The sequence below is a fragment of the Mustela erminea genome, chromosome 8, assembly GCF_009829155.1.
Source record: "Mustela erminea isolate mMusErm1 chromosome 8, mMusErm1.Pri, whole genome shotgun sequence".
Lineage (NCBI taxonomy): Eukaryota > Metazoa > Chordata > Mammalia > Carnivora > Mustelidae > Mustela > Mustela erminea.
Genome location: NC_045621.1, coordinates 58,341,717 through 58,354,183, shown reverse-complemented (window position 1 = coordinate 58,354,183; position 12,467 = coordinate 58,341,717). Strand labels below are relative to the sequence as shown.

The 12,467-nt window shown below is 37.8% G+C and overlaps 1 protein-coding gene across 1 annotated transcript in view; it reads right to left on the bottom strand.

Annotated features, from left to right (window-relative positions):
- Positions 1–618: 618 nt before the first annotated feature.
- SLC4A10 (solute carrier family 4 member 10) overlaps positions 619–12,467 on the bottom strand; it is a 419,861-nt gene continuing 408,012 nt past the window's right edge. The window contains 3 exon segments of the mRNA XM_032355736.1: positions 619–2,715; positions 8,356–8,472; positions 11,002–11,069. Coding sequence (XP_032211627.1) covers positions 2,649–2,715; positions 8,356–8,472; positions 11,002–11,069 — 252 coding nt within the window. The 3' untranslated portion in view covers positions 619–2,648.

Here is a 12,467-nt window from a genome sequence, read left to right as displayed (position 1 = left end):
AGCTGTGGATTTTAAAAATACCAAGGAGATATTCAGATTAAATTTAGGAAGAAACTTCCCAATATCAAAGGCTGTTAAATGGTAGGAATTATAAAGCAAACACATGGGGCAAAAGAAAAAATTCTAACCTGTACGTTAGAGTTCTGAATGTAATTACCTCCATAACGTACTGCTAGATGTCTATAAAAGAATATTTATGGGTCCCATGTGACCCAGAGTAACAAAGAGGGAGCAGATAAATTTTAGGAAATGCTTTTCCCATGGTGGGTGATGGGGGTAGGGCGGAAAAACAGAAGTCTAAGGAGTTCTACTTACGGGAAATCCTACTAATGACCTTGGAAGATTTTGCTAGTCTTGGGAGCAATGCCATTTGCACCCAAGTCGCTAATTTCCTCAGAAAATGAAGAGAAATATCCTACTATACCCCTCATAATATTCTTTTCATAAACTTCAAATTGTCTGAGTACTCTTGAAACATTACATCACCAAATTTTCTTAACAGGGGTGTTTAAATATAAATATTATATTCAGTTAAAATGTTCTACATTGATTTACTGATTAACACTAAAGAGAAGAAAGACAAGACACTTTCATCACAATTTAAAATGTGCAAGGAAATTAATTAGGATAAATATTTATTTCCACATAACATTTCTTAGTTGTGAAAAACACAATATCCTAGTCACATTTACACATTACTTGAACTTTGCAATAAATTACATTCAAGATATTCAGTAATTTTGACCAGGAATCTGAAATTAGGAGGAAATATATAACACTACATTTTTTCTTATATTTTATATGATTTCAAAATATTAGGATTAACATAGAGATAGCATTAAAATTCACACAAGAACAAAATGACTATAAAAATACTCAGAAATACAGAATTTCATTGGGTATGATTGCTTATTCAAATAAGTGATCATGTGAAGGTTTTAATTCACTATGATCATTTGTAACAGAACAGTTATTAATATATTAAAACACTAGGAGGCTGCTTTGGGGACTGACTGGCTGTACAGCTAGTCTAAATCATACAACAATGGGGTTGTCTACAATATGGTATCTGTATTATAAAACACACAAAGGCAACACACTTGGAATGGAAAGCTTCTGTATTTTTCCTTGGCATTTATAAACACAAACTATATTAGCTGCAAATTATTCTTATAGTTTTTAGGTTTACATTCCATGAAAGAAATGGCTCCTTAAAAGATTGTCAGGGGAGTTTTCAGAAATATCAAAATGTGAGTCTAATGGAGGCTTTGTTGGGGTTTTTTATTTCCCTCATAAGCTTGATCACAAGAGAATTTTTTTTTTTCACTTTTCATGTGCACTTACACACAAAATATGTACTTAATAGTTTAGAGAAGCCATGGGGCGCTGAATCATTGTAAAATTGGACACTGCAGATCATAAGATTGATGATCACCGGTCATACTTAGGAAATGAGAGCACTACAAGATTCCATCTTTATTAACTTCACATTATCTAAAATGAAATGAAATACCATATTTTTAGTAATGCTCAAAAATTCTTAACTTTCCTTCCTCTTGTGCAAGCTTAGTAAAAATGGATGTTTTCATATGGACTGAAATATCTACAGAATCTTCTCGAACAGAATCTGAAATATTCATTGAAAAGACTATTTTTCTACAACATGCATTCAATTAAAAAGTGGAAAAGAGCTTTGCAGAAGAGAAAAATATAGTTGGAGACCTGTCAGCCTAACGTTAGAACATGATTCAGAAGCAGCATTAAGCAGTACTGGACCTTGAGCAGCAGAAAAACTACACAGAAGTGAAATTTCATGTACAAGGACTCACCATGTGGCCTTCCACAGCTGTGTATAGAATAAGTTTATTTGGGAAACATTTGTTTTAAACAGGAGAGAAATTTAACGGGATATTTCTGATAAAGGTTTATAATGAAAATCTCACAAAACTTACAAAGTTTTCCTGAAGCATTTCCTACGAGCCTAGTGTTTGATGGTATAAATCACAACTTGAATTGTTAAGCAGACACTACCTGACTCTGCGTTAGTTTCTGATTCTTTTCAACAAATTGTGAACAGGTTTCTATATATTTTTTTCAAATGACTTTAAGTTTTAGTTACATATAAACTCTTAAGTATTAAATGTATCATAGTAAATCAAGGATATGCATAAATACAATTATTAAAAAATGTTTCCAAACTAACTTTTTGATTTGGGTCTTTTGAAATAAGTCACTAATGCTAAGCTATAAAAAATAAAAAGGAGTAAGTCTACCTTTCAAAATTCTTCTGAATGAAATTATCAGGTAGCTTCAGGTCACTAAAGTAGGAAAATACAAACTAGGTAAATATGACATCTCTTTAAGAAAGCTATTGCTCTCATAAAACTAATCATGAGAATCCAGTGTTGACAAATGTCTAACATACAGCAAGGAACACAGAGATTCTTGCATTAACTAGTGTATATGCTCACGAGGGTGTCTCACTGTTCAGAAGTTTAAACACAGAAATGAAACAAGTATTGCACTACTTACAGTATGAAGGTGGATTTGGGATGAGAGACAGAATTTACAATACATGATCAAAGCAGTTTTATTAATAATTGTGGCACTCTTCTCATATATATGTAAAAAATAAATTGAAGATCAAGTCATAGACACGTCTCCCTGTCAACACCTTTCCCTGAGTCAGCTTTCTTCTCTTTTCGGCTTTCAATGCTACAGGGGGGGAGAAAAGGAGACATTTATTACTGCAATCCTGCGCGGCTACTGTGAGATCTGCTTGCTCACACACAAAACCCATCAACCCCAAAGCACCACACGGGCCCTGAGCATTGCACTTTCATGCTGCGAAGCGTGGATAGATAGCAACAATTAAAAACCTCTGCACTCCGGGAGGTAGAAACCAAGAACTGCAGGAAGGGGGAAATTCAAAAGAAAACAAAACAAAAAAAACAGGAACTAAGAAACAAAAACCAGACATTTTAAAACAGTTCCAGAAGCATGCAGAATCGATGCCATCGTCCTCATTTGGCCAGAAGAATTAGTGTTGGTGGCTGAAAATGCCAGTGCGGAAATGAGAAAGCACTGACCACGGGAACACCAATGAGATGCTGTGGGACGAAGCTCAGGGCTCGCTGCGAGGGATTCATCCTTTGTGCCCACGCTGGGTCCTGATCTCTGGTGAACTCTGTGTTGTGGTCAGCAGGACAGACATATCTCCGCTGCTCGAGAGGACGTGCCTGTCCCCACACCCCACCCTCCAAACACCTGCGCAGACTAACCGTCATCCTGGCCTGCCTCATCACCTCACTCCCTCCAGAATCAACTCGTTCCCAAGTGACTTCCGTTTTGTCTGTTCTCCAATTAACCTTAGGGGACGGGCAAGCTGGTGATAAGACTCTACCATCATTGTCTATGCTTTTTTTCAATAGTTATCCAATGGACACTCTTCTTACTCTCGTGTTAACACTTTTCGTGGAGAAGTCCTAATAACATGCTCACAAGCGAGAAGCTCCCAGCAAGAAATACACGCTTCCCGAGGGGCAGACGTGCTCACTCCCCAACGACTTCCCCAGCACCGGCAGAGCCTGCCACGCCTGCGGCCTCCTGTGTCCCTCCCTGCCACCTAGGGCCCTGAGCCAGAGGAGCCCACCCGTTTTTACTGCTAACTTTGTCCCTAAATATAAATTTATGAAATAGTTGGTGGTGGGGAAACCCTCGGTTTTCTAACTCTTCTCAAAGTAATCAAGTGACAGTTAAAACCTTTTTTTTTTTTTTCCACGCGGCCTCCTGCACAGCTTTCTTAGTGGTCAATAACTTAGACACATTCTACGAGTGTGTTTTTAAAATTGTTTTTCCTCCAATTCAAGCTAGAAACAGCCCTTCTCAGTTGTCACCGCCACCCGGCACCATCAGGTAAGACGTGCCCGAGCTTCTGCCATCTGTGGCACGCCGCCAGCGCTGAGAGCTGGTGTGAGCGAGTGTCTATGGCACCCGCGTGTACGCCTGCCACACTTCTCAGCACACACTACTTACAGGTCAGAGCAAAGCAACTTTTCTCCCTTTTCTTTTCTCCTTCCACGAGAAGAGATGACAGTGTGCACATGATGTGTTGAGAGCCTTAACTCTGTATTTTTAACTCCCCTATCTGCATGACTCACTTTCTTCTACTTTAAGTGCCTTTCATATGACAAGTGTCTGCTACCCTACTTTCCAAATTAACTTTCCCTTGGGCTTTACCTGGCTCCCACACAAAGCCAGCGAGAAAGGGCAGCATGGGGGCAGCTGAGGAAGCCCGAAATGGAAACTGGTAGGTTCCATTCAGGTCCCAAAAGCCAAGGAAGAGCTGTGGGACCTTGGACTGGTTATTTAATCTCTCTGGGACTTGGTTTCCTCATCTGTAAATTAGTTTGGGACTATGCGGTCCCTAAATTCTCTTACAGCTCAAATGCCAGAATTCTGAGGCTGGTGTTCTCAATTATAATGAAAATAGAATAAAAGATGATCTCTGTAGGAGACTGTAGAGATGGAGACATACAGGACTCTCCACACAGACACGGCTCCTGTGAGCACGATGTTCTGCTCCAACACTTTTTTAGAAACCAGCACATTCCCAATGGCACTATTAGTCACCGAGCAGTGAGAAAAGATTCAGAATGTTGACTTAATTCACAGATTTGCTTTGTCCCGATGTCCTGCTTTGGTCATGCTGGTTATTTGGTTATAAACAATAATCAATGAAATAACCAGGGTGGGGGTTTTCCCCCCTCTTTAAAACCAGTGGTTTGGGTATCAGATTAGATTTCAACAAACTACGAAGCAGAAATTTTATAACCAGGTCAAGATTTCCATGAAAAATATGATTGACTTGAACCTACCTTCTTACTGTATGCCTATTCCTCTCTTTATTTCTAGTGATGTTCATTTTTCTGGATTCCAATCCATTCTAAATTTTCATTGTAACAAACATACTACTTCTTTTTATCAACTATGTGTCATATCTATGATAGCTATGACAATGGACATATATAACATATCTATTACATACTAGCTCCTCTGCAAAACCTAGGGATAAAAGGTAGATGAGACAGTGCCCTGCCCTTCAAGGAGTTACAATTTAAAATATAAGGAAATAATATTTCAGGAGACAGCAGAACATGACCTGTTACCTTCATGTTGCCAAGCAATCCATGAAACTGTTATGTTTCAATCACACCAAAAATAGTTGTTATGAACAACATTTACCAAGCAGTCACGAGAGGGCATCAGCCTAGGAAATCAGAGCAAAGAAGGAGAATCTGGGATATAAGAAGTGGGTAGCTAGAGGAGAGCAGAAAAGGTGGCCGCAGAGCCTAGCCTCAGCCTCCACCAGGGCAAAAATCAAGGGCTGTTTTTCCCAATGTTGCCGGCTACCTTCCCAAGAAATGTCAATCTTGTGTGTCAGTTTTATAAAACATAGCAATTCTATTCTCATGCAATGTGGTTTTTAATGAGGACCTATTTCTGCCAATCCAATTCAATAAGCCACAGAGGAGCTTGTCACATGTATGCATTACACTGCTGAACAAGGATCAAATTAGACATCCTACAGATGTGGTCAAATTTGCAATTAGTTCTTAGATCCTTCTTTCGGTCAGACTGGATAAGACATTTTTAGCAGTGAGAAGTGAATGAAATGATGGAGAAAATACAACTGCTGTTCCAAACTCCACTAAGGAAAAATACCTAGGCTTCTCTGATGCTTTGACAGGCATGCAGGACCAATAGCAAGGGACAGGATGGATTACGGGGTGGGGGTCAGGGGCCAAAAACTGTCAGGAAGCCAGCTTAGGTCTCAAGAGATACAGACCCTGGTAACCTGGTCTTTAGGTTTTTGTTTTGTTTTTATTTTGTTTGCCAACAGATACTCTAGCAGGCAGAAAATTTTTAGAGTTCCTGGTCATCACATTTCAATGCATTCAACAAACACACCATGAGAAAGGCAATGGCTTTGGGGAGGGTATTGTCATTAGTGTGGGTGGTTTTAGGATTTGTGGAAGCCACACTTTTTCTGCCAGTTTCCACTGTTACGAAGATAAAAGACATTAGCCATGAACCAATAGATATTTTCACATGGAAAGCTACAGATTTCATCACATCTAAGGTAAACTTCCATGCACAATAGTTTGAGTCTCATGTTAGTGGTAACGTATGTTCAAAGAGTAAGAAACGAGTGATTATATCAAATTATAAAGGATGGTCTTAACAAAACTGGACCTGCTTAAGGCACATTGTGTTGCTTAAAAACAGCTAAGGATTTCTGATGAAAAGCATCATTTAACTTTACTATTTACTTTAAGGAGTACCTAAAATATCATGACATAAAATTTTTTTGCTTGAAACAACAGAAACCAAGAAGTGTTTGTATTCTGGATCCATTTAGTGCAGGAAGAACAGTATCTGTAAGTTTGGTTGTCTCAAATTGTCCACATATTCCCATGGCTGACAGTTTATTTGGAGCTCATAAACCTGGAGTTCCCATTTTTTAAAGAATCAGAGAAATGCCGTATCTTTAATGTGAAAGAGTCCACAAACACATATTCCAATGGGTTTGAGAAATTACCCTTCTCCTAACTCTGATTTTCTTCCAAGACTTCTACCAAAACAGAGTTACTGTGAGGATGACTCTATCAGACTGTGGAAAGGATCTTTGGGAAAGGGATATAAAGAACGATTTAGAATAAAATATTATTTCTGCTTGAACCAAGCAAAGAAATACATGAAGAATTTAAAGCCTGTTAAAGACAGAAGACATCGATCAAAAGTCTGAGGGAGCCTACTAACTTTAACTAACCTCTTGGGTGTTAGAGGTAGTTGTCTGTGGGGTCAGGGAGGGGAGGGGGGTGGGAAAGAGAGAAAAAGAGAGAGGAGAGAGAGAGAGAGAGATGACTAATTCCCAGATTTCTGAAGACTCTGCACGTCTACTGTTTGTCTTTTTGGGACAGAGATGACACTGAAAAACAGCATGCCATTTGGGGTGACAAAAACCAGCAACAAGAGATTCTGTAGTCTAATGTAATTATCTTTTCTGAGCCCTCATTTCCAAATTATTTCTCGTGAAGCCAGATAAAGTTTAATGGTTTGGAAGCATGGGGTGCAGAGATGGAAGCTCCCAGCTTTGGCAATTTCCTTAATTCAAAGGATAAATTTTCTTTTTCCAATATAGAAATTTGATGTCATTACTAATATAGTTCTATGAGATTTGTTGATTTATATAGGATGCATTTGTATAAATCATGTGGGGAAAAAAGTTCACTCAAGTTTCAAACTTTCTTAGAGAGTTGAGTAGTTCTAGGAATACCATAAACACTCAGTCTGATACTAGATCTAAGCCCAAGACTCTCCATGCCTTTTGCCTCCCAAAAACATAGAGAACATAGGCTGACCAGGTTTCTAGAAGACACCATTTAACATAAGGAAATACAACCAAGGAATAGGTTTGAGGGAGAGGATCTTACCTTTGGGGAATCAGCTTCTAGAGTGATTAGGAAGGGGAGCTTATGACAAAAATGTAATATAAAAATTAAGTAGAAAAAGTTAATTTAAGGTCATGAAAATAAAGGAAGTTAATAATTAAACACTGTCCCAAATCCCTCAATCACTCTTATGCTATTAACATAACACAGAGATTTTTCTTCAGATCAGCAACTAAGAAGCCTGGGTGGTTTGAACCCTTATTTACTAATTCTGGAAAATTCGATGGAAATCATGTGATGACTCTTGATATTTAAGGTCACACTCCTCCCCCAGCATGCATTTAAAACTTAGCATCTACAACTATGGGAGTTGCTTGTATACAGAGAAATAAGAATCCATAGAACTTTCTGGAGCTGAAAGTTTCAGAATAAGGAATTTAGGAAAGATTTTCAGGGGGTTGGAATAGGGGCCTGGAAATATACTAAATAAGAAATAACCATTCACATGCACATAGGGTTTCAGAAAGGACAAGGGGGAGTGCAAAATGAGGTCAGACATCTAAGAGGGTCCTGGAAGGTGGGTGATGAAGGAATGTAATGGAATCTTACTGCAAAAGAGTAGACCAAATGAATGTCCAAAAATGCCATGCATTGGGAGTCATTTATAACATTGTTTTCCCCACTGTCATAGTTTTGGAGTGAGCTTTTAATTTGAAAGGGAGATGTTGAAAAACAAACTGACAAATGTACCTATTATAATTTTTGCCTACTTTTAAAAAAGAACTTCCTGAAATATATTAGATCTAAATTCAATGGAAACAATTACTATTCTTTTGCTAATGGATTCACGTCATAAAAGGGTTGGGATCAATACAAATTCACATCACTTTGGAATCCAAACCTTTTAGAAGGAAAGCTTGACTCCTTATCTTTCGAGTTATCAGCTGTCATCAGAAGGTTCCTCCACAAGGCAGTCTTTGACATTTCATCAGAAATATTGATCACAGATGGATCATCTCTAGATATTTACCCAAAATGAAATTTAAAAAATTAAATAAGTAACTGCAGTTGTCTAGAAACAGATACTATATATAGGACAGTCTTGTGCCTTAGTACACTATTTCTTGATAGTTAAAAAGATAAGGAATATTCTCATAATTACTTTTAAAAATCTATGAAAAATCAAAATCAAATCAACAGTGCCTCTCACTCACTCAGAAAGAGCCTAGTAGATGGACCATAGGCTTTGACCCCGTCCTCATCGTCCAACTCCATCTCCTGCCATCACAACCCTGCTCCTTCCTCTCCAGCCACAATGCAAAGGTCTCCTGACTGTTCTGGAATACTACAGGCTAGCTACTGCCTCAGGGCCTTGTACTTGTTCTTCCTTCTACTCATGACGATCCTTTACATGGTACAACTCTTTCTCTCCTTTGTTTAAATGTCACTTACTCAGAGAGGTCTTCGCTGACGACTCTATTTAAAATTTCTATTTCTATCCCCTCAGAATACACTTACCCTTTTTTGCTTTTTGTTTTCACTACACTTTCACCATCTAAAGTACTGTACTCTATTCCTTGTTAATTTGGTCATTTTCTGCCTCCCCTATCTCGATCTATTCCACTTGAACATAAGTCTTATGAGAAAAGGTTTCTTGACCATTCATCTGTGACTGTTTGCCCAAGACTCAAACAGGGCCTGACACTTGGTACCCACTCAACAAGTATTTGTTGAATAAATGAAGGCAGTCTGTGTATTTGGCAGAAGTCTTTCCAAATGACTAGGGGAGCCTACAATATCAGGACACGTACAATGTCGGGCGCTTTACTTGCATTTTAAAATGACACCAATTATAGGTGACATTCAGAACTCTCTAAAATATTCCCAGGGCTAGAAACACAACCAAATAGCAGCAGAGATAAATCACAGGCCAAGTCGAAGAAAGTTTCTAGTGAGAAAACAGCACTCTTCTTACTACACGTGGAAAAGATAGCCTGCTATGAAGGGGGAAAAAAAAAACATGTTCTAGAGAAATCCTAGGCTGACCTCACATGACCCTCACTGGTGGTTGTTCACAGAGGGAAACAAGTAAGACTTTTAAGAGGGACACCAAAGGTCTGGAGCAAACCCTTGGGTCTCACAGGCTCCCTCACTTTCCAGTTTAGAAATACATTCTTTAGTTCCTCAAATCCAGCAGCCCTTAGTGACTCAAAGCATGAGATCAACCAGTTTCCCAAAAATGTTGTATGAACACATGTTTTTCATGATATTATATGACAATGAGTCTTGTAAGCAAAAGAGTTTAGAAAGTTATAGACTCTGAAAAACAATCTGAGGGTTTTGAAGGGGCAAGGGGTGGGAAGTTGGGTGAGCATGGTGGTGGGTATTATGGAAGGCACGTACTGCATGGAACATTGGGTGTGGTATGTAGACAATGAATTCTGGCACATTGAAAAGAAATTAAAAAAAATTTTTTTTTTAGAAAGAAAGTGCTGGATTAAATAAAATTACACTTTAAAAAAATGCAGCACCCCTTAGATTCTTTAATATGGCAGCATGCAGTGTGAGCCTCCACACTGGAATGCAGGATGGAAATACATCTAACCAAAACATCTTTCCAAGAGGGGTACCACATGAGACTAAGTTTCTACAACATACATGTGGGAATATATTGATTCGACAAAACAATCAACAGGATTTTAAAACTTGAGTAGGGCTTGAAAAAAGATAAAATGACTTTCCATGATTATGTGATAGATGATTATATTTTAAAAACCTAGGGAATGTGGTTTTACAGCACACCCTGAAGATCTAGAAGATTCTAATTTTTTGGTCAATAGTATGGTAAATTTTCTCCTCAGAGAAAAATTTTCTCTCCTTTTTTTACTGGCATGGCCTTAAATTATCCTTAAGCACTTTGAGACTGTATATTAGTCTCATATGCATACAGACAACTTTTGGCCAAATACTTTCATAGGTCTTTATTATAATGCATAGGAGTTTGGATTCTTTTGCATGTTGTTGTGTCTAAAGAAGAATAACATATTTTGGAGAGTTACATAAATATTTCCTAAAATGACTGGTAAAACTGAATCTTCTAACTCAAGAAATAGATCATCTCTTTGGCAATGCCATATTTTAGGGGTAACCTTCCAGAGTTCAAACATTTACCTGGGATCAATTTAGTGAATACCTACCTAGCTCATGTATTCTGGCATCAAATCTCAACCCATCTTCAACTACTACTTTTCAAGGTTAAGAAAGAGAGCAGTACAATGTTCTTGTATCCATTATAAAATATGAGAAGAAAAGACTACAAACAAGGTTTCCTGCTGCCCCTCCCCCTTCATTTTAAGCTACTGGTTTATACTCACACAGTTATTAGGGTCAGAACTTAGTACTAGGACAGGGTAATCTAACTCCTAGTTTCAGTTCTTTCTACTCTAACACAGCTTCAACAAATCTTTGCAGGAATCCACACAGTAGGAAAGTCTTAAGCATATAAGAACACATTCCATGACTTAAAGCTTTTATGTGTATATCTTACCTATAGTGCCCTTCCAACGGGAGCTGCACCGTGCCCTCCTCTTCCATAGCTAGCATACTTTGTTCTTCCTGGAAAGACAAATGTAAAATATATAAAGTGAACCTGATGAGTCTCCATTTTACATTAAAGAAGAAACACAGATTAATGTTTCACTATCTCATTAACCTGAGGACCTTCCATTTTGTTTGCATTTATTAATGCTAGCACAGGTCCTTTCAATAAAGCACCAGCTACCAAGAACATAAGTAATTAATGAGAGTCTCATACCACAAAGTAATTTAAATGCTAACAACAATCTCCTTCATGTCACTCAATGTAAAACGTGGTTAATTTCCAAGCAGATTTTTTTTTAAATAATCCAAATTTTAAAAGGAAAAACATACGGACAGTGTAATTGTTTTCATTGTTATAAGGTTTAAATTACAATCCCAGAATGCTCTGTCAGAAGGGAATGAGAGATATATTTAGCACCGTGGTTCTCAAGCTTTATTTTACATCAGAATCACCTAGAGAGCTTTGAAAAAAATACAGATTGTGAGGCCCCACCTCCAGAATCTCTGATTCAGTAGGTCTGGAGTAGGGCCCAAGAATTTATGTTTCTAGTAAGTTTCCAGGTGATGCTGATTATGCTGGTCTAAAGATTACACTTTGAGAACAACTGCTCTAGAGACTTTTTCTGAGATGTCACCTTTCTGTATGGACAAAAACACAGGTGTGTTTTCCACCAGACACATCTTGGGCTTTTGTTTTATGCCTCAGATTTCTTCTTACAACCACAATATCCTACCCATCCCCAAAAGGTAGAAATACTTCATATATTCATTTCTTCATATAGAACACTTTAAAACCATATCTTTAAGATACAGATAATCTTTTCCTACCATATTGAAATGTCCTGGTTTAGTTTTCAATAATGTTATCAACTTTTTTCCATGCACCAAAAAAATTTAGTTATCTATAGATTATAGCTCTTATATAAAGCATTTATTTTCAAATGGGTCAATTAGCAACACTCAAGTTCAGAGAACGATTTGGGGCCATTTAAAAATGTTAGAATCATTAGTTCTATCTCCAGAAATGGACTTTTATTTATTTAATGTATTCTTTTAGTGTAACTGACACACAAGGTGTACACATAGTGATTCTACATCTCTATACGCTTTGCTCTGCCCACAAGTGTAGCTACCCCCTGTCACCATACAACACTATGACAATCCCATTGACTATGTTCCCTCTGTGGTGCCTTTTATTCTGTGACTTATTCATTCCATAACCAAGAGCCTGTATCTTCCACTCCCTGTCTTAGATTTTGCCCATCCCCCAACACCACTTCCCTCTGGCAACCATCAGTTTGTTTTCTGTATTTATAGTTCTGATTCTGCTTTTTGTTTGTTTATTCATTTGTCTTGCTTTTTAGATTCCATGTATGAGTAAAATCATCAGAATCAATCAGAATTTATGGCATC